This window comes from Pinus tabuliformis, chromosome 3_1 (assembly GCF_031772625.1).
Source record: "Pinus tabuliformis cultivar Carrire ecotype Pingquan chromosome 3_1, CPIR1, whole genome shotgun sequence".
Classification (NCBI taxonomy): Eukaryota; Viridiplantae; Streptophyta; class Pinopsida; order Pinales; family Pinaceae; genus Pinus; species Pinus tabuliformis.
Window position 1 is genome coordinate 316,193,440 of NC_142301.1, and position 21,850 is coordinate 316,215,289.

Genomic DNA, 21,850 nt, shown 5'->3' on the forward strand with positions numbered 1-21,850 from the left:
AAATATGAGTTGAAAAGATAGTTTTATTATCTTATTATTTTTTAATCATTTTACTTTTTTACTCAAAAAATGGTGAATCATCCTCTATGGTTGACATCATTATCTTGAATCTTATTGGTTCTTATACAGTTTATTTTGGTTGTACATTTTTCTTAAGAGGCCCATTTTAGACTTCAAAATTCCCCTATGCATGTCCTCGTGTCATGAGACTTAGTTTTAATGAGTGTTCTTAAAAATTACAAGATTTTTTATTTTATTTTATTGCCTAAGGCCTTTTTCACCTTTAAATTATAAAATATTTAATTTACTTGAAATGTGTTGATAACCCTAAAAGCGATGTCCAGATATATTAAATATAACTTTTATGGTATGTGCAAAATAACCTAATTCAAGCCGAGTAGGGATATCAAATATGATCAAGGGACCATTATGATTGTGTTATACAAATTCTTAATGTAAAGAGATTCATTTGAGCTGAATTAGAAGCTCATCTTGCTCATATCTGAATAATAAAAAAATAGGTTTTAGAAAAATTATCTTTGATGAGACTTATGGTGGTATAGTTTTTTTTGTATTGGTTGACCAACAAGACCACCTTGGGGAAGGCGCATAAAGTTTTGTTGATGAATCCATACCATGGCGGGAACACATAGTTGGAAGTGTTATGGAAATTCTCCATGGAGTCAAATTATTTATGATGTTTTGTGCACATAATTTCATCACTAATTAAATGATGGTCTTGATCTATTCTCTAATTAAGTGAATAGATTTGAAAGGATGATTTTCGGGTGGAGTGAATCCATAAGTAGCTGTAGAAGCTAAACAATTTAAATGCAAATAGCGAACCAGCAATGCCTTAAACAATTTAAATGCAAATAGCGAAGAAGACATGCCTTAAACAATTTAATGCAAATAGCGAAGAAGACATGCCTCTGCGAAAGAAAAAAAAAAAACACGTGAAACCACTCCAGCACTAAGGGTTTTAGGAAAGGTTAGATCTAACTGCTGGACTGCCAAATTACAGGTAACTGGATGATCTGCAATCCGTCTCTTATGTCTCTTAAATGAAATATTGCATTATTATTTTGGTAGAAAGTGAATCTGTATAAAGTTTAGGGTTATTTATTGTTTAATTCCATACTTGAATGTCTAGAGATCATAAAGGAAAATAGAAGATTTGCTCCCAATTTCTTGTTTTTTATAAGGAATATTGAAGTTGGGAAATGCATTTTTCCGATAACTAGGCCAGTAGGCAGTTGTTACTGGATAAAAGGACGCATACTAGGATTTCCATGTCGCTTTTTGGCATTTTCTTCTTCTTTTATGTGGAGGATGGCCAATCCATTTCTGAGTAAAATTGACCCTTTTTCCGATTTTTATGTGTAAGTTTGTTTTCCTTGCTTAGTCACTATAATTTATAATTTTCGGGTATAACAGTGCCTTTTATTTTTCTTGCTAGACAAGTGGAGAGATTACATATAACGGCCAAAAGTTTTCAGAATTCGTTGTCCAGAGGACATCAGCATATGTCAGTCAAACTGATAGTCATATAGGGGATTTGACAGTCCGTGAAACCTTAGATTTTGCTGCAAGATGTCAAGGTGTTGGCTGCAGCTACGCAGGTAGGGACAGAAATGGTTAATGCAATTAATCCTCTATACTATAGGTCTTGGTAGTATTTTTGTCTAGCATGTTAGTTTGCTTAGTTAAATGATCGATTCATAACATATTTGTTATCTCTATCGTTTTATTATAATATTATGAATATTTACACACAAGTTCTGGATTGGTGTGCAGAATTGGCAAAAGACTTGGAAAAAAGAGAGAGAGAAATGAAAGTTCGTCCCGATGCAGTGATTGATGCTTTTATTAAGGTGAGAGTTTCAGCAATATCTACATTTGACTTATTTGTAATGTATTATATTTCATTGTTATTAGTACTGACAGTGTTATAACTTTTCAGGCAATCGCCGTTGAAGGAAAAAAGAACAGCATCTCAACAGACTATATTCTGAAAATGCTTGGCCTCGAGATATGTGCAGACACAAAAGTTGGCAGCGAAATGGCCAGGGGGATCTCTGGAGGCCAAAAGAAACGAGTAACTACAGGTAAAGATGTATCTATGTGATGTTGTAATGATATATGCATTTTACATCTTGTACATGATACTTCGAGAAAAGGATTTAAACTGATTAAATTCAATTCGATATGCTTATTCATACATTTCTAGTTAATAAATAGAGTAGCATTCACAATTTTAACCATATAAATCCAAAATCACCGGGGACAATTGAAGGACATGTTAGGACGAAGAAAAATGAAGTAAAACACTGTGCATGTAAATAAATCATGTGCCATAAATGATTGGAAATACGTGGAATCATTCTAACTTGTGTTTTCTCCGATAAATGGTGTAAATTGTGTGACATAAATTATAGAAAATTAATATAGCTCCGTGTAATCATTCAAATTTTATATGTGTCCTCTTATCTCCGCAGGAGAAATGGTTGTTGGACCCAAGAGAACGCTCTTCATGGATGAAATATCCACGGGACTCGACAGTTCTACAACTTATCAAGTAGTGAAATGCATCGGCAATTTTGTCCGCATTATGGATGGAACCGTACTAATGGCTCTCTTACAGCCTGCACCTGAGACTTTCGACCTATTTGATGATATAATACTTCTATCTGAAGGTCAGATTGTTTATCAAGGCCCTCGTGAAAGGGTACTAGAGTTCTTCGAGTCTTTGGGGTTTGTATTGCCACCCCGTAAAGGCATTGCAGACTTCCTACAAGAGGTATTATTTAGACTTCTACCCACTTTCATGTTTCACGGTACGATTGACTTTCAGGGTTCTGAGTCACACATTTGCACACATTTGCAGGTGACATCACGTAAGGATCAAGAGCAATATTGGGCAGATAAGACGAAAGAGTATGAATTTGTGCCCATTTCAAAGATGGTTGAAGCTTTCAACCAATCAGAGTTTGGGAAAGATATTGAAGCATATTTGTCATTTCCATATGAAAAGTCCACAAGTCACCCTCGAGCTCTTGCCCAAACAAAGTATGCATTACCAACCAGGCAGCTTCTCGAAGCATGTGCGCAGAGGGAGTTGGTTCTTATTTACCGCAGCTGGTTTCTTTACGTTTTCCGCACCTGCCAAGTAAGAACATTTATATTTTTATTGTATATAGTATAAACATAGGCATCTTGTGTGGTGGAAAAACATCACTTGAGAGATACTATATTATCTAATGTGTTGTGTTAATTTTAGATAACGTATTATTTAAGGTGTTGTGTTAATTTTAGATAACAATGGTATGTTCTATACTTACAACAATTTTACTTCAAATTTCTTTATTAGCCCAATATCAATATCTAGTTTAGCAATCACAGCATCATGATAGTAAAATGTAGATTGAACATAAACAATAATAGTAGAAGACAAGCCAAGACAAGAGGACACGAGATATGACACCAGCCAGAGATAAACTCCAATGTGGGGAAACCCTTGATCAATTCTTCTTATAATTCTTCAAAAGTTCAGCAGAGAGATAGTACAATATACAATATTCACTTGCCCAATCATAGTGAAATTTGATTAGTCAAACAACAGAAATAGAAAACCCTAACTAGAAAGTCAATGCTGGTCAACAAGGCAGATTTTGACCTCCAAAATAGTTCGATCAAACTCGGTCAACTTGGCCTCCAACAGCTAGTCAAATCAGCCCAAAAACAGTCCGAAAATGTCCAGTCAAATCTGGTCAATGAAAGTCAACACAACAACAAGCCCTTCCATAATCAATGCTGGTCAAACAGTGGGTCAAACAACCTTGGTTTTTGTGCCCAGAACTGCAGCCTACCCAAATAGAGATACCCCACAAAAAACTGTAGTCAAAACTGGTCAAAACAACTTTCTGCAATTTTTGGTCAACGCTGGTCAACGCAGGGACATAAAAAGTACAATCCTTTCTTCACACGTGTGGAGAGAGAGAAGCCTCAGAAATCCGTACCCAATCAAGGAGAGAGAGATGTGTGAGTGAGTGAAGTGCCAATATGAGGAGGAGGCCTCTTGAATTTATGTGCAACATTGAGGTGTAAATTAGATCATTGGTTGACCTTGACAATTTGTCCATAATCAAAATAAATTCATAATTCCATTTGTACATGTCAGAATGGGATCATTTTTGGATCAATCCTACACCTCTCGGAGAGAGGAATCCAATAAAAATATCAGCTGCCTCATATGCGCTGTCCAATGTGAAGTTTGGCCCTAGTTTCCATATTTAACACTCTTTCACAACTAGGGAGAACTTCACCTATCAAACTGTCTGACAATCTGTACCATCCCTGTCTCTGCTTTGTTGAACCATGAAGAAAGAAGAAATGATGAGAATGTATCATACCATTCTCTACTGACCCGAAGTCAATCTCCAATAATAGAGAGTGTGTCATACCACTCTTAACTGACTCGAAGTCAGTTTCCATTGATCCCAAATCAATATCAGCATGCTAGCATAGGGAGTACTATAGTACACGATGTGTCCATCGGTAGTACTATGGTCCCTATCCTCATTTTCCCACTCATTGGCGAGAGGTACCTTCCATGAGTCTCGGACTGCATGGGTAGAATGTGCCGACAAGAGAAGTTGAACCACTCATCTTGCTCATATGCCATAGGAGAAGGTGAACCACTCAACCTATGCATATGTCACCATGGGGTATCATAGGGGAAGGTGAACCACTCACCCTGTACATCGTGCACCATTAGGGGAAGGTGAATCACTCTCCCTATGGTCACTCATTGCTCCAAGAAGTACCCCAAGCCCCACGGAGCTCCTAGAGCTCAACATCCATCTCATATGGTACCCTCATAAGAGGGTCTCTCCACGACTCCAAGTCGTTCATGGAAGGTTAAGAATTTGACCTTCCCAGGGGCTTCGTAAGAATATCGACGGCCTGATCATCAGTACCAATGTGCTGGAGCATTATTGCTCCCTGTTGTACCATACCTCGGATAAAGTGGTAACTGAAATCAATATGCTTAGACTGGTCATGAAACACGGGATTCTCCGAAAGATGAATCCCACTTTGGTTGTCGTAGAAGATCGCAGAGGTATCCAACACATGTCCAAATAGCTCACTAAAGAACTTACTTAACCAAACAACTTCACAGGAGCCCAGACTAGTAGCAATGTATTCAACCTCAGCGGTGCTTAATGCAACTGACTTCTGCTTCCTGTTTATCCATGATATCAAAGCAGAACCTAGAGAGAAGCAACATCCAGATGTGCTTTTATGATCCACCACATTGCCAACCCAGTCTGCATCAGAGTAACCATAAAGCCTCACATTTCTGACAGTGTATCTCAGTTCATAAGTGATTGTGCCCAGGAGATATCTCAAGAGATTCTTGGTAGCAATCCAATGTATGTGATGAGGTTCGACCATAAACTGACTCAATGTATTCACTGCAAAACATATGTCTAGGCGAGAGTTCACCAAGAACATCAGGGCCCCCATGAGTTGACGATACTCAAAAGGATTTCCCAAATCGGCCCAACGACACTTCCGCATAACTTCTTGAAGTTAAGTTCCATCGAAGTAGTCGTGGACTTGCAGTCCACTATCCCAAATCTTTCAAGTATCTTCATGATATGTTTTCCTTGAAAAAGGAAAATCTCACCTGGCTTTTGCCAGACCTCCAACCCTAGAAAGTATTTGTAAATTTTGGTATGTTCTATGCTATGCTTAAGAGAAATTTACTTCAAATTTCTTATTAGCCCAATATCAATTTCTAGATTAGCAATCACATCAGCATGATAGTAAAATGCAGATAGAACGTAAACATAAACAGTAGAAGACAAGCCAAGACAAGAGGACATAAGATGTGGCACCAACCAGGGACAAACCCTAATGTGGGGAAACCCTTGATCAATTTTTCTTATAATCTTCAACAATTCAGCAGAGAGAGAGAGAGATAGTACAAATATACAAAACTGATATTTTGTGACCGCTACAATAAACCCTAACCAACAAAGTCAAAGCTGTTCAAACAGGGCAGATTTGACTTCTAATTAGTGCGGTCATCAACCCAAACAACTTGGCCTCCAACAACAAGGAGAAGCAGCCCCAAAACTGTTCGAAAATCACTGTAAAACTTCAGTCAACTGCAGTCAGCCTTGCGGCCAGCCCTAACACAGTCAACGCTAGTCAACACAGGGTCAAGGAGGGGTCTAGATGGCTTCCCAGAACTACGACCTGCCGAGGAGAGGCAACCTAACCCAATTCGCAGTCAAGGAGAGAAGACGCTGTCCAAAAACACAGTGAAAATCCTTCTGCAACTTCGGTCAACCTTCAGTCAACGCTGCCCTAACAGAAATCATAATTCGCCTTCCACATGTGTGAGAGAGACAACTCCAGTAATGCGTACCCAAACAAGAGAGAGAAGGATGAGATGAGATTATAAAATGAAGCCATAAGGTCTCCTCTTTTTATAGCAATGTTGAGGATAAGTTGGGGGTGAAAAATAACTAATTTGTTTGCTGGCCGACCTTGACAAATTGTCAAGAATATAAATAAATTCATATCTCCATAAATACATGTCGGAATCGAATGATCCTTAGATCAATCCTACACCTCTCGGAGAGAGGAATCCAAGAAAAATATTAGCTGTCCCAAATAAGGTGACCCACATGGAGTTTGGCCCTAGTTGCCAATTTTAACACTCCCTCTCAACTAGGGACAACACCATTTGCTAATCCATTTGTCTGTTGGTACTATCTCTGCCATCAATGCACTGCTCTGCTCTGCTGAACTAGAAAGAAGAAGAAGTGATCGAGAATGTATCATACCATTCTCTACTGACCTGAAGTCAGTCCCAGATAAAAGAGTGTCTCATACCACTCTTACTGACCTGAAGTCAGTTCAAATGAAGAGAGTGTGTCATACCACTTTTACTGACCCAAAGTCAGTTCCAATGAAGAGAGTGTGTCATACCACTCTTACTGACTCGAAGTTAGTTCCAATGAAGAGAGTGTGTCATACCACTCTCACTGACCCGAAGTCAGTTCCAATTGATCCTAGATCAATATCATCCTATCATAGGGAGTACGGTAGTACTATGGTCCCTATCCTCATTTCCTTACTCATTGGCCGGATGAGAGGTACTTCCTATGAGTCCCAGACTGCATGGGTAGGATGTCTCACCATGAGAAGGATGAACCACTCATCCTGCCTACATGTCGCCATGGGGTAATTACAGGGGAAGGTTGAACCACTCACCCTGTATACAACAAACCACTAGGGGAACATTGAACCACTTAGTGTCCATATCATACAGGACCCTCATAAGAGGGTCTCTCCACGACTCCTAGTCGTTCTTGGAAAGTCAAGAATTTGATCTTTCCCAGGGGCTTCGTCAGAATGTTGGCGACCTGCTCATCAATCCCAATGTGATGGAGCCTTATTCCTCCTCGTTGTACCATATCCCGGATAAAGTGCTATCGATGTGCTTGGAGGGATCATAAAATAAGAGATTCTCTGATAATCAGATCCCACTCTTGTTGTTACAGAGGATCACGTTGGTATCCAACACATGACCAAACAACTCACTGAAGAGCTTCCTCAACCAGACAGCTTCATAGGAGGTCATACTCACAACTATGTATTCGGCCTTAGCAGTGCTCAAAGCAACCGACTTCTGCTTCCTTCTCATCCAGGATATCGAAGCAGAACCTAAAGAAAAACAACACCCAGAAGTGCTCTTGCGATCCACCTTACTTCCTACCCAATCAACATCAGAATAACCATGCAACCTCACATCTTTGGCAGTGTATCTCAGTCCATGAGTGATTGTGCCCCAAAGATATCTCAAAAGATTCTTGGCACCAATCAAATGTGAGTGATGAGGCTCAACCATATATTGGCTCAACATGTTGACTGCAAAACATATATCCAGACAGGAGTTCACCAAGAACATTAGTGCTCCTATGAGTTGATGATACTCAGAAGCATTTCCCAATTTAGGTCCGGCAGCACTACTGCATAACTTATTAAAGTTAAGCTCCATTGGGGTAGTCACAGGCTTGCAGTCCACCATCCCAAATCTTTCCAATATCTTCACCACATATTTTCCTTGAGATAGGAAAATTTCTCCTAGATTTTGCCAGATCTCCAACCCTAGGAAGTAGTGCATCAGTCCTAGGTCCTTCATCTCAAATTCGGAAGCCAACTCCCTCTTACATTTGTGAATGAGAGGTTCTGCACCAGTCAAAAAGAGGTCATCCACATAAAGCACCAGTATGAGAGGTCTATCATCTTCAACCTTGAAGTAAAGGTTTGGATCAACTTCACTCTTAGTGAATCCCAACTTCATCAAGTAGCTATTGATCCTCTCATACCAAGCTCGGGGTGCTTGCCTCAGCCCATAGAGAGCTTTCTTCAACCTGCATACATGAGATTCTCGATCATGAATCTCAAACCCTATGGGTTGTTCCACATAGACTTCCTCTTTAATCGAACCATGCAAGAAAGTGGTCTTGACATCCATCTGATGTAGGTTCCATCCTTGTGAAGCAGCAAGGACTATGATCGAGCACATGGTGGTATATCGGGCAATAGGTGCAAATATCTCATCATAATCTACACCTTCCTTTTGAGAGAAGCCTTGAGCAACAAAGCGAGCCTTGTACTTTTCTCCATTCCCATCAGCTCCATGCTTGATTTTGAAAAGCCATTTAGATGTGACAATTGATTTGTCTTGGGGTCTAGGGACCACATCTTAGACATCATTCTTCATAATGGACTCGTATTCTTCATTCATAGCATCCTTCCATACTTTGATGCTTCACGGCTTCTCGAATGATGTAGGCTCATTTTGAATGATAGTGCTCATAATGGTCAAGTATCCCTGATACCTGGTCGACTTCTTGCTTTCACGGAAAGTCGCCCTAATATCCCTGATAGTGCTCATAATGGTCAAGTATCCCTGATACCTAGTCGACTTCTTTCTTGGTGTAATATGTTTCTTGGCATCTTCGAGAGTCTCCCTAAGCCATGAGGGCCTCTTCTTGGAGGAGGAGGGCTCTTGAGGAGGGGGATCAATAGGATCCATAGGTTCATCTACATACGGCATCGTTTCATCTTCTTTTTCATCCTTCTTTCCAGTGTCAGCGTCTTTATTCTTCCTTGGAATAGGAAGATTGTCAACCTTGCTAAGAGCCATATCTTTGTCAAAGGTGACATCATGACTTATCTCAACTTCCCTTTGACCAGCCACATAAATTCTATAGCCCTTAGAATTTTCACTATAGCCCACAAAGATTCCTTTTTTTCCAGATGCACCCAATTTTCTTCTTTTCTCTTTCGGCACATGAAAGTATATGGGACTTCCAAAAATTCTAAAATGAGAGACATTGGGTTTCTTACCAGTGAACATTTCTTCGGGAGTCTTGGAGTCCAATGCTTGATGAGGGCATCGATTTTGAACATACGGTATTTGCAGCTTCAACCCATAGAAACTTCAGAAGCCTTTGATCATGAAGCATGGCACGAACAACTTCCATAATAGTACGATTCTTCCTTTCAACCACACCATTTTGCCCATGAGTGTATTGTACAGTAGTCTCCCTCTTAATGCCAGCGTCTCTGCAATAGTCATGGAATTCATTGGATTCATATTCTGTCCGATTACCAGTCCTCAATATCTTGATTCTCTTCTTAGATTGATTTTCGATCATGGCTTTGAAGTGATGGAACCAAGTGAACACTTCATCCTTCTTTTTCAAGAAGTAGATCCAAGTCTCGCGCGAATAATCATCTGTAAAAGTGAGATAATATAAATATCCTCCCAAAGAGTTTACGGGCATCATACTAGATATGTCAGAGTGGACCAACTGCAATATATCTGAGGTCTTGCTATTACTTGAGGGGAATGGTCCCCTTTTGACTTTTCCTTCGGCATATCCCGGACATATACCTTCATGCTCTACTTTGAACTTGGGCATTCCTGTCACCATCTGTCTCACATCGGGTAGGGCCTTATAATGAAGGTGGGCAAACCTCCGGTGCCATAGTTCAGATTGTAGAGATGTGTCACAAGATATGGCCCCTAATGGACTTCCTCCAACTTGATACAATGAACCGTGCATCTCTTACCTCTCTTGAGCAGTCTTTCGCTTTTAAAAACATTGCTCCTTTTGGTTAAGTGGCAATGATATTCATCAATGGCTTGCGCCTTGTATCTGTCCATCCATCTGAGACTATGGTAACCTAGAGCTACTCTAGGAAGAATGAATTGGTGATAAGATATCCTCCACAAGCTCCTCATTTTTGAGAAGCTGAGTTCTGTCTTTCTCATAGTTGGGCCCCTTGTATTGTGTGGGAGCTTTGTTAACTACCCTTATCATATCTTGCCAGTAAGGAGAGTGAACAACATTGAATGGGATACCACATGCATAGATGCATCTAGCCACTCTGGAATCAACTTCTTCTCTTGTTTGCAAATTCACAAATTTAGCAATTTTGCTACCTTGAACTAAGGTGGATGCCCCTCTAGTATTTTTGGATGGTGGTTGTTCTTGTTGTCGAGTGGCTCTCTTATTCCTTGCTTTAACCACAATCCTTGGCTCAATGTTTGGTGGAGCTTGAGGAGTAGATTGAGGAAGCTCTTCATGCCTTCTTTTAATTTCATTGGCCTCATCTTGTTTTATTTGATATGCCCTCCTCATCAATGGGTCTATTGTTTTTGTGCAACTTGCAATCCCCTGTCCTCCTCCATGCAAAAGATGTGCCTTCACTCTTGGGTAGGAGCCCTTGTATGAATTACTGCAAAGATTGCATTGCCATTCCCATGAGCCACCACCTCCACATCTTTGAAGCTTTTGAACATGCCTCCAAAGAGGATGATATACAACCCTCAGGTTGGACTTGGGGGTTGAACTTGCACCTTGGTTGGAAGCCATTGTTGCAAAAAAAAAAAAAATTGTAAAGAAAAAACGTTTTTCACATTTTTGGAAGCATAAGCCCACGAAAAATAGAAGAAATAGTGGGAAAAAAATAAGAAAATGAATGCTTCTTACCCAAATTAATTTTTTGTAGCTGAAGCTACCCCAAAATGTCACAAAAAACAAGAGAAATATGTTTGTAACTGAGCCAAAAACCAAGAATGCCGTAGTTGGAAACTCCGCACTCCAAATATGCTTGTGAAATCTCTTTCTCTTGCTGCTGAAATCTCCTTTGCTCACCGTTGAAAATGCCCTAGCTGAAACCACTGCTCTCTTCCTCTTTTCTCCTTGCTAAAATCCTCTGCCTCCAAGTGAAACAACTTGCTCAATTCGTGTGATGAGGGAATGAGGTGAGAGTATTTTTATAACTTGCAAGAGCCATCTAGAAGCATCCAAAAAATATTTTATTCGCCAAATAAAATAATAAAAACGAAAAAAAACCACTTAAATGCTGAAACGTGGCCGTACGACCTGGAAACGTGTTTCAGGCTGTACTGGGCTATGTTTCACCCACATGAAACATGGCAGTATGGCCTGAAACACATTTCTAGGCTGTATCAAACATGTTTAAGCGTTTTTGTACCGTTTTTGCCCAAAAACGGGCTCTGGCTCAACATTTCCTGCAACATTGATATATATTGACCCTTGGCTAAAATATGACTTTATTGCTCAAAACCGCAAGGCACAAGCCTAGCTATTAATGATAGAAAATTGAAGTGCAAGTTAGTAATGAAACTAATCTATAATAGAAAAATAAAAGTTTTTGGATTTGTAATAAATAAGTTGTTGTTGAAGAAAAGATGCCATTACTACAATACTTTACCTCAAGCTGTCGGTTTGTGAACCACAAATCCTCTTAAGTCGATTATACAATTTAGACAGTGAGGTGGGCTTGGCCTAAAAAACAGAATATCATCCCCACCTATGACTAAAATGTCTCCACAACTTCAGATCCAACTAGGAGTAGCTTGTAGCATGGCGTCTCTGACCTTCTGGTCAACTATGTGCTGAATGCTACTTTTCTCTTGGTTGAAGCTACCTCCTCAAAATATTGGTCCAATGTTCGTCCAAGTGATCCTACAATAACAAAATGTTAAAGTAGACTAGCGCCTAGTCCACCTTTTCTGCGTGGCTATGTAGCCCCTCAATGGATCGTCCCTCCAAATTTTATTTAATATTAATTATTATGGAAATATTTTATGTTAAGCCCTCTTACAACTTGAATCAAGAAATAGAAATACAAGAAAAACCAATCCACACAAATTTTTTTATATAGAGGTTTGCAAAATGAGTTCTTTTATTATGGTGTAAAATGATCTCACAAAACAAGAAAAATAATCTCCTTGAGGAGAGGCTAGCTTTTATAGTTTGTTTTTTTTAATGGCTAGTTGGACTGCCCCTCTAGGATTTCATTTTAAACATGTCATCCACATGTTAGAGACTAAGTAATTTTAATAAAATATTGCATTTACAATTTTTTTTTTTGCAAAACCCTTATAATAGCCCTATAATTTACTTGATTGGTCTAAGGATAGAGTGCTTGAATTTTGGTGAAGATTGCATTAGCCCTCTAAGCTCTGCCGATACTTTTTACCAATCATTCGACCTTATCCATCATCTTGAACCCTGCTTATTGAATATCCTTTCACTAATCTATAGGGTATCCTCCCTTGAGTTTAAATACCACTTAGTAGCTGGAGAAAGGATGCTGAGGTGATAGTGGTAGCTGATCTGTTGTTGCCCTCAGGTCTAGATTTGCCTTGTGGGGCTTTGCACTAGGCCTGCTAGATTTTGCAACAATAGGTCACACAGACAATTCTCTGACTCAATCCCAATGATTCTTCATTCAACAATTGGGTAGCACTTTTCCCATCTTTAGTAGGAAATGAGAACAATTTCCTGTTAATAGGGAGGAATAATGAGACAAGTCTAATGAACATGTATTGTATTTGTACTTTTTTGGTTTTATACAATAATACACTTTGCACTTTATGGCTTAGTCTAAAATTTAAATTGATCACTCACCCACATTATTGTACTTCATTGGAAACTTGGTCAGTTTTGATCACTCTCCTCACAATTTTTACTCTCTATATATAACAGAAATGGGTGCTCAACATGCATACAATTGTTGTAATCATTTTCTAATACTTGCATAGTTTCATCCTATTATTTCTTGTGTGGATATCTTCTTGAATTGCTGGTATTTTGTTCATTTCAAATCCATACAAAAATTGGTTTTCCGTCCTATAGGTGTTGCACCCACACTAGGGGCGTCTAACATGCATGGGTGAATTGATTTGCATTTGAAAGGAGGTGTTTCTAATGACTGGAAAGGAATTTGGTTAGGGGGTGTCCTAGATGGAGGCGTTTTCCAACAGTGGAAATGCTCCTTGTAAATTGGAAGTATTTCAACATTCAACAGTTAGGAAACCGTTCATCTTGGAAGATAAGTCCCATAAAGACATGAAAAAAAAGAGCATGCATGGGATTCCATCAAGCTGCCCTACTTTGCATCAGCCTTTACTAGGGGTTTTTCACTTGGTGGTTTCAAGACGTCCATATAAAATTCTCTAAATATGTGGGTATTGTGTAAAGAACGTATGGCTTAAGCAATACACTGCGCCATTAAGTTGGGCATTGCAAACTAATAGTAACTATTTTTCTATCTTTTGCACTTGTATTTTAAGTGTAGAATGCTGAGCTATAAGATAGTTTGTATTGGGAGTGCTATACAAGCTATACACTCCTCTTTGTACTCAGAATATGTTTTTTGAGGTGATCGTCATTCATCCATGCAACAGTACTCTTTTGGTGTGCATGACTGGTTCTATTTCATCTAGCCTCATAGATCTTTCTTAACTTTTTGTACTAGTTATTTAGATGTTTTGCTCGACTTAATTATAAAATCTTCCTCAACAAGTTCTTAAGAGACACCTGGGAATTTTTTTAATGCGAAATCCCTGGGTTTATTTGCTAGTTATTTCAGAGGTTTCAATCTTCTTAGTAATAATTTTTTGTACCATTATTTATAGGAATTTGACAATTACTCTGTCTAATCACAGCTCTGTCTATATATATCAAAGTATTTATAATTTCTTAGACGATGGTATTTTGTACGAAATGAGTTATTATAACTTACGCTATACATAGAAAATTTGACAACTAACGTGTTTTTCATAACATTGGTGCTGTTTCATCATGGATCAAATGCATTTGCAGGTTGGATTTGTAGCATTTATCACCTGTACATTGTTTCTACGGACAAGGTTGAGTCCCACAGATGAAAACAATGGAAACCTATATCTGAGCAGCCTGTTTTTTTCATTGGTGCATATGATGTTCAATGGCTTTTCTGAAATGCCTATTTTAATAGAACGCTTACCAATATTTTACAAGCAAAGGGATAATAACTTTTATCCTGCTTGGGCATTCTCAATACCAAGCTGGATATTACGGATACCTTATTCTATTGTTGAAGCAATTATTTGGTCTTGTGTTGTGTACTACACGGTTGGACTTGATCCCGACATAGGAAGGTGAGTCTGGATCATTTTCAGTGATTATGTGAGTTGAGCTTGCCAAGTTAGTACAAACCAACTTTCTGTTACGCTTTTGGTTTTGTTTAATCTACAGAACATTTGCAGGTTTTTCCGGTATATGCTTTTGCTATTCCTTATACATCAAATGGCCATTGGTCTCTTCCGTTTGATTGGTTCCCTTTCACGAACCATGATTGTTGCAAACACATTTGGAACTTTTGGACTCTTACTCATGTTCCTGCTTGGTGGTTTTATACTCTCTAAAGGTTGGTACTTCATTGTTTTTCTCAATGATCGTTTGGGTGAACTATTGTCATGAAGGATAAACCATATCATTATTAATGTGCATTGTAAGATTATTTTTTTCTTATTTAAACAGGTGATATTGGACCCTGGTGGGTTTGGGCTTACTGGTTATCACCACTATCATATGGTCAAAACGCACTCTCTGTGAATGAATTTCTAGCACCACGATGGAATAAGGTGCATCTTTTGTAAACTCTGATCTTTCTGTTTGTGGACAAGATTGACAAGTATCCAGATTTGTTTTTAAAGTGTGGCCAGGAAATGACAATCTTTTTTGGAGGGCGTTCTATCAAGTACTGTTTGCTATTCTTTATTATTTGCATAGAGATTCTGCAGAGATGCGACTCTTCTCCTTGCAAGTGACATAAAGATATATTACATACTTTCTGTGCTAGTGCAGACATCTCCCTCTGGACATGGAACCCTTGGATCCAATGTTCTCGAAGCACATGGACTTTTTAGAAGGGGATATTGGTATTGGGTTGGCGTTGGTGTGCTAATAGGCTACACAGTCCTTTTCAATTTTCTGGGGACATTGGCTTTGCGTTATTTACAGCGTATGACCTTAGACTCTGAATAATGTTCAGTTATTTTTTATAAGATTAATTTAATCTTTTGCATGGTATCTTGAAATCATCTCTACAACCATTTCTTGCTTACTGCATGCAGCCCTTGGTAAACCTCAAGCAATGGTTCCTGAGGATGTTTTGAAAGAAAAAACTGTTCATAGAAGTGGTGAGAAGTTTTCATCCCCGGTTAAAGGAAATTAATGAATTTTTTAACCGTGCTGTTTTTTGCATGCAAAAAGTGTAGAAACTTTCCTAAAGTGGACCATCTAGTGGAATTAGTTAGATTATGTTCTTAATTTATTTGGTTTCAGGAGACTTGGGAAGCAGTGAAACAGATCAGCGGCAAACTTATCAGGAGTCTGTCCCCAACGAATTTGATGTCTTAGAGAGTAATGAACGAAATGCTCCAAAGACTGGCATGATTTTGCCTTTTCAACCATTAGCAATGACATTTTATAACATCAATTATGATGTTGATGTACCAAGGGTAAATAGGGATTTACAAGAGTCAAATTTCTACTTGATGAACCGATTTCAATGACAAGGATATGTAATTTTGATTGAAGGCAAATTCATTGGAAATTTTTTGCAGGAAATCGATATTGAGGGCATGGAAAGAAATAGATTGCGGTTGCTGTGCGATGTGAGTGGAGTCTTTCGGCCTGGTGTGCTCACTGCTTTGGTTGGTGTAAGTGGAGCAGGTAAAACAACACTTATGGATGTGCTTGCTGGTAGGAAAACAGGTGGATATATAGAGGGGCAGATCAGAATCTCGGGATATCCCAAAGTTCAAGAAACATTTGCACGGATCTCAGGATATGTGGAACAGACAGACATACATTCTCCTCAAGTAACAGTGGAAGAGTCCCTTGTTTATTCATCATGGCTACGACTTCCTAGAGATGTGGACAAGGAAACACGTGAAGTAAGTTGCATATACTTTTTACTGCTGTGCAATTGATTCTCATAGAATGCATTCATTTTTATTTGAAGGTGAATTTCAGGACTTTGTTACTGCAGGCCTTTGTAAATGAAGTAATGAGGTTAGTGGAGCTTGATTCTTTGCGGGATGCATTGGTTGGTCTTCCAGGAAGTGCTGGCCTTTCTACTGAACAGAGGAAACGTCTTACTATTGCTGTGGAACTGGTAGCAAATCCATCCATTATCTTTATGGATGAACCAACCTCTGGCCTGGATGCAAGAGCAGCAGCAATTGTAATGAGAACTGTTAGAAACACTGTGGATACTGGTCGAACAGTAGTATGCACAATTCATCAACCAAGTATAGATATATTTGAAGCATTTGATGAGGTTTGTAAACCTTCTTCTTCTTCCTTCTTTTAATTATATGTTTACACGTCTATTTTACACACATGGAGAGAACCATTACTTGAAATTTTAAGACCATATATAATACTCATTTAGTGAATCATTTTCTGACAGTTGTTACTTATGAAACGGGGTGGACAAGTTATCTATGGGGGACTTCTTGGTCCGAACTCACAACAAATGATTGATTATTTTCAGGTAGAATTTGTTGCTGTAAATTGAAAGTCCTTACAACTTTTTATTGATTATTATTTGAGAGAAGAAGCCTACAGCAAGGATAGTAACCATGGATTTAGTTTGAGTTTCTATCCATTTTGTTAATTCTTTCTTCTATAAATGCAAACTAAATTTTAAAGATCTATTAATCTCATGAATTTGGAGAAAAATAACATAGTATTATTATATTTACCCTCTTAAGATAACAAAGCATAAAATTGAAACAAGAGGATCTTTATGTATGGCTCTTTAGAGCTCTTGTCTTAACAGCTAAGATAAAGGCTATACAAAAATTTTTGTTTCAAATCATATTGAATGATTGCATGTAGGCATGTAATAGGTGCCATGTGAAGCCCTAAGGTTTAGCTCAACTGGTTGAGTTCCCGTTGCTAAGCACCTCACCGATTGGGAGGTCACATGGTCAATTCTCCTCGATGCTCTTGGGTTTAGGCCCTGCTAGTTTGGCCGGCAGGATTTGTGATTCCCTTCGGGGTTGATCTGCCTAGATTTTCTTGTGGATGTAGTGGCCAGCCAGTGTCCGTGAATCACCATTAAAAAAATAGGTGCCATGTGAAATCTCAATTTGCACAAAACACAGAGGTTCCCTACAATGCTGATTGACTATGATGAATTTTTCAATGTTGGATCGATTTTACAGAATCAGGTGGTATTGGTGCGATCCTTGAGGTTATTCCCGTGGATTGCCACTAGTTCCATTTTTCTGAAACTGTCACTATAATGGAAATATATAGGCCCTCAGCCATGTAGAGATGGAACTCAAGAAATACAGTTTTGGATTTGGATTTTATCAAATATTATACTTTTTTCCTAAATGCCCATGCCATGATCTGCCAAAATAGTACGAGTGTAAATGTAGCATACATTTGGTGCGGGCCATTCTTCATATCAATGTTTGTTCAGGCATAATTCACGCACATGCTGCATTGCATTCCTTTTTGTTGCTGAAAACGCAACATATATTACATTAGAAATCAAAATATGTGCATGTCAAGATTGACACGTCTGGGAGCTACAGAGTATGCACACCTGATTCCCCCTTCCCTACAAGGACAGATGGTGTATCCATTTTGGATCCAACTTGAAGTGTATCTACAGCTTCCCCAGAAAAGCTATCTGGGCCAAATTTTGGAAAAGCTAAATCTGATATAATTGTAGAAACTTCTCCCATGTTGAACAAAGTATTTACCTCTTGAAAGGCTATATGTTGGCCCTGTTTCATCAAGTGATGCCTGTTAGTACTCATATCTTACTTTTGTCATCCTGCTGAATCATCCACTTGTCCCCAGACACAATCACTTTCCAATGACAAGGAGAGACCAAATTTTGTACTTGGCAGAACTAAACTGGAGAGGATGGAAGTTTAATTTACATCCAATGAAGGAAGAGACTGGTGAATGTAGCAGCAGTAGATTCATGTTATGTAGAAAGATAGAATTCTTGAAGGAGATGTTGGAAATACTGAGAGGGGGGTGAATTAGTATTTCTTTCAATTGTTATATTATGCTAGTTAAGATTTTTATCACAAGTTAAACCAAAACACAAGAATTTGAACAAAAATAATTTTATCAACAAGATAATGAGGACTCGAATCCTCTTTTTACAATAAATCAGGCTCCAACTTGTACAACAAAATCTCTGACCTTGAACAAATCGAAGATCGAACTTGGACAAATTGAGGAATCCAATCCTCTCAACAATTCCAAGCTCCAACTTGGTCTACTTGAGGACTCCAATCCTCTCAACAAATCCAAGCTCCAACTTGGTCAACTTCAAAACTTAACAAGGACAATACTTATTTCCACAATTGTTGATTTGGGGTAGCATCGAATGTGCTGTAGCCACGAAAATTGGTGGAGAGGCTAAAGCACATAAGATCTCTGAGACCTAGAAATGGTTTGGGCAGAATCTAACCAATTTGGGAGATATTAAAATAATTAATATTTTTAATGGAGTTCTTAAGTCTAAACTCAGGAAAAATAAAATATTAATGTGAATTAATATAAAACTGAGTTAGAATGGTCCAAAAGTCATGGATCAAGCTAGATCTAATATTAGCCGTTGATTAGGGACTTAATCTCGGCCGTTGAATTGTCAATGAGAAGAGTATAAGAAGAGGCTTGAGGATCAGTTGGAGAATACATTGAGTGGATCAAGAATTCGATTTTCTAGGGCAGGGCTTGCTGAGGAAATCGAAGCAGTGATCAGAGTTGCAGCTGAGGGGCAATGAATACAGTAGAAAAGAGGCAGAGATAGTATCGGGAGCATCAACCCAGAAGCCGAGAGAGGGTTGATGCAGAGCCAGCTAGAGGCCACGCAGAGGTAGCCAGAGGCCACGTAGAGGTAGCCAGGAGCTGCACAGAGCTTGAGGAGGACCAACGTGGGAGATGCAGAGGCTCCAGACGTTGATGCAGAGCCTCGAGAGGCTGACGCTGGGCCAAATAGGTTGACACTGGGCCAGAGAGGCTGATGCAGACCCTAGAGGCTGACGGTGGGAGATTTCGTGGGGCAGATTGGAGCTGGAGAGCTGGATAGGGTGACGCAGTCCCTATTAGAGTAACAAAGAGTTGCAAAAGTGTTGCAGTGTTGTTGTGGGATCGTTCCTCTGGTGATTTAGTTGGAATATCTATCTCTGACCGAGAGGTACTACTGCCGAGGGCATTCTCTGTTCGGCGAGCCATTTCTGGCACCTAGATTGTATTCTGAAACTGCTTAATAATAAAACCCTTTGATAGCTGCACCAATTTTCCCGCATTGGATTTTTCATGGGACACTAGTCCAAAAATCACTGTGTCACTTGCGTGCTTGTTTCTTTCAGTTGATGATCTATATGTGTTGATACTGTACTTGTATTTATTTTCGGTATTTACATGGTAAATAACTTGTTAAGTAACTGACGTCACTCCTGCTGCCCTCTGCGTGGATGATGCAGGCCCTATGGCCTCTGCACTGTCTTAGCTAGCCTCTGCGTGGCCTGCTCTAGCTTCTGCGTCTACCTCTTTGCCTTTGTGTTAGTCTCTCGGCACTTTCCTTGCTTCTCTGTCCAGTACTCACTTCCCCTCGCTTCAAACTGATCACTGATTCGACTTTTCTTAGCAAACCCCGCTCTAGAAAATCGAATGATTGATCACTCTGGTGTGTTCTCCAACTGACCCTCAAGCCTCTTCTTATATTTTTCCTGTTGGTCCTTCAACGATCGAGATTACATTTCTAATCAACAGCTAAAGATTAGATTTGGCTTGATCCATGTCCTTTGGAACCTTCTAACCCAATTTTATATTAATACCCATTAATATTTTATTTTTCCTAAGTTTAGACTTAGGAACTCCATTAAAAATATTAATTATATTAATATCTCCCAATCCGGTTAGAATCTGCCCAAACCATTTCTGGGTCTTGGAGATATCATGTGCTTTAGCCTCTCTACCAATTTTCATGGCTAGAGCACATTCGATGCTACCCCAAATCAACAAGTTTTTGGTCAGGACTACTTTGAATGCAGTCTCTGAGGACTAGGAGACGTTTGTCCAAAGCATTTTGGGCAGAGCGACTCTGCCTAGTTGGGAGGATATGTGGGCAACTATTCGACAGGAAGAGATTAGGAGGTTGATTAAGGTGGAGAGTAGTGGTAAGGGAGTTCGAGTCAAGAAAGAGGAGGAGGAGGATGCGTCTCTAGCATCTGCAGGACAACAAGGGAAAAGGAAGAAGAAGGACATCTCCAAGGTCAAGTGCTTCATTTGTGGGGAGCTTAGACATTATGCATCTCAGTGCCCTAGGAAGAAAGGCAAGGGAGAAGCTTCCGACTCAAAGAAAACTCCAACAAAGGCGGAGAAGGATGTCGAGACTGATGACGATTGTGCCATGAGTGCTTATGCACCTCTAGAGAAGAGGTGGGGTGACATCGAGTTGTAATCAGGAGGACTACATGTGGGGCAGGATCCTTGAGGTGCCCAAACTCTTGGATCACATCCCGCTACGGGAGCCCTTAAAGGCAGTAGCATGATGACAGGTGTCGGGTGTGTTATCACTCAGGTTGTCCTTAAGCTCCGGAAAAGGATACGGCCGAGGTAACCACAGACCAACTTTGGACTGCAGGTTCTAGCCAACCTACAATCAGAGAGGGCTCTCTCTTTCAGATTTAGCTTTGTTGAAAAGGATTTTAGGCTAGGTTTTGGGTTCAGAGGGTTTTTGTTTTGTTTTTGGTGGGAAAATTGATGTTTTCTGACAGAGAGGCAAGGCATAGTCTGGAAGTTTCAAACCATTGGGCGTGGAGTCGAGGAGGAGAACTGCTGGTGCATTTCTTCGGTCACAAGAGAGGAAAATGGAGCAAGATAGCTGCGCATGAAACAATATTTCAGGTTTAAATGATAGAAATAATGCTAAGTAATGAGAGGCAGTTAAGAATCTCTCAATCAGCTTAACATATGAGGGTAACAGAGCTCTACCGAGGGGCAGTAAAGAATCCCTAGATAATTGGCCAACACAGGTGAATCGGGGTAAATATGAGCCAGGAGGAGTTCATATTCATAACCTATTCATTTAGAGGAAAACATAAAGAAATAGCAGAAATTGAGCATAGAGTGTACTTAAACAAATTCTAAGCTATTCTTTCTTTCTGCTATTTAGATAGTGGTAAACAATAAACAGAGGTAAGATGCACTTATTGCTTCAGACTGCAGCACAAGGGTTCCATCTTCACATCTTCAAAACATTCATTTACAGCAGACAGTTTGCTCTCCAAGCAGCAACCTTTGATTATAGAAAAAACTCAGGTATACAATGCGAGTCTCTAGTGAAAATTCTCAATTAACCAACCCTTGTAACAATGTAGAGGGCGATATATAGAGGAAAAACTCTC

General features: G+C 39.4%; 1 protein-coding gene across 1 annotated transcript in view; it reads left to right on the plus strand.

The window, feature by feature from the left end:
* Positions 1–812: 812 nt before the first annotated feature.
* Positions 813–21,850, plus strand: part of ABCG31 (pleiotropic drug resistance 3) — a 92,010-nt gene continuing 70,972 nt past the window's right edge. Inside the window, exons 1-15 of the mRNA XM_089411271.1 lie at positions 813–1,024; positions 1,460–1,622; positions 1,798–1,874; positions 1,964–2,108; positions 2,499–2,800; positions 2,888–3,169; positions 14,235–14,551; positions 14,660–14,820; positions 14,934–15,037; positions 15,261–15,417; positions 15,530–15,595; positions 15,741–15,916; positions 16,022–16,354; positions 16,450–16,740; positions 16,873–16,956. Of these exons, the coding sequence (XP_089267397.1) occupies positions 1,833–1,874; positions 1,964–2,108; positions 2,499–2,800; positions 2,888–3,169; positions 14,235–14,551; positions 14,660–14,820; positions 14,934–15,037; positions 15,261–15,417; positions 15,530–15,595; positions 15,741–15,916; positions 16,022–16,354; positions 16,450–16,740; positions 16,873–16,956 (2,460 nt within the window). The 5' untranslated portion in view covers positions 813–1,024; positions 1,460–1,622; positions 1,798–1,832. The remainder of the gene's footprint in view (positions 1,025–1,459; positions 1,623–1,797; positions 1,875–1,963; positions 2,109–2,498; positions 2,801–2,887; positions 3,170–14,234; positions 14,552–14,659; positions 14,821–14,933; positions 15,038–15,260; positions 15,418–15,529; positions 15,596–15,740; positions 15,917–16,021; positions 16,355–16,449; positions 16,741–16,872; positions 16,957–21,850) is intronic.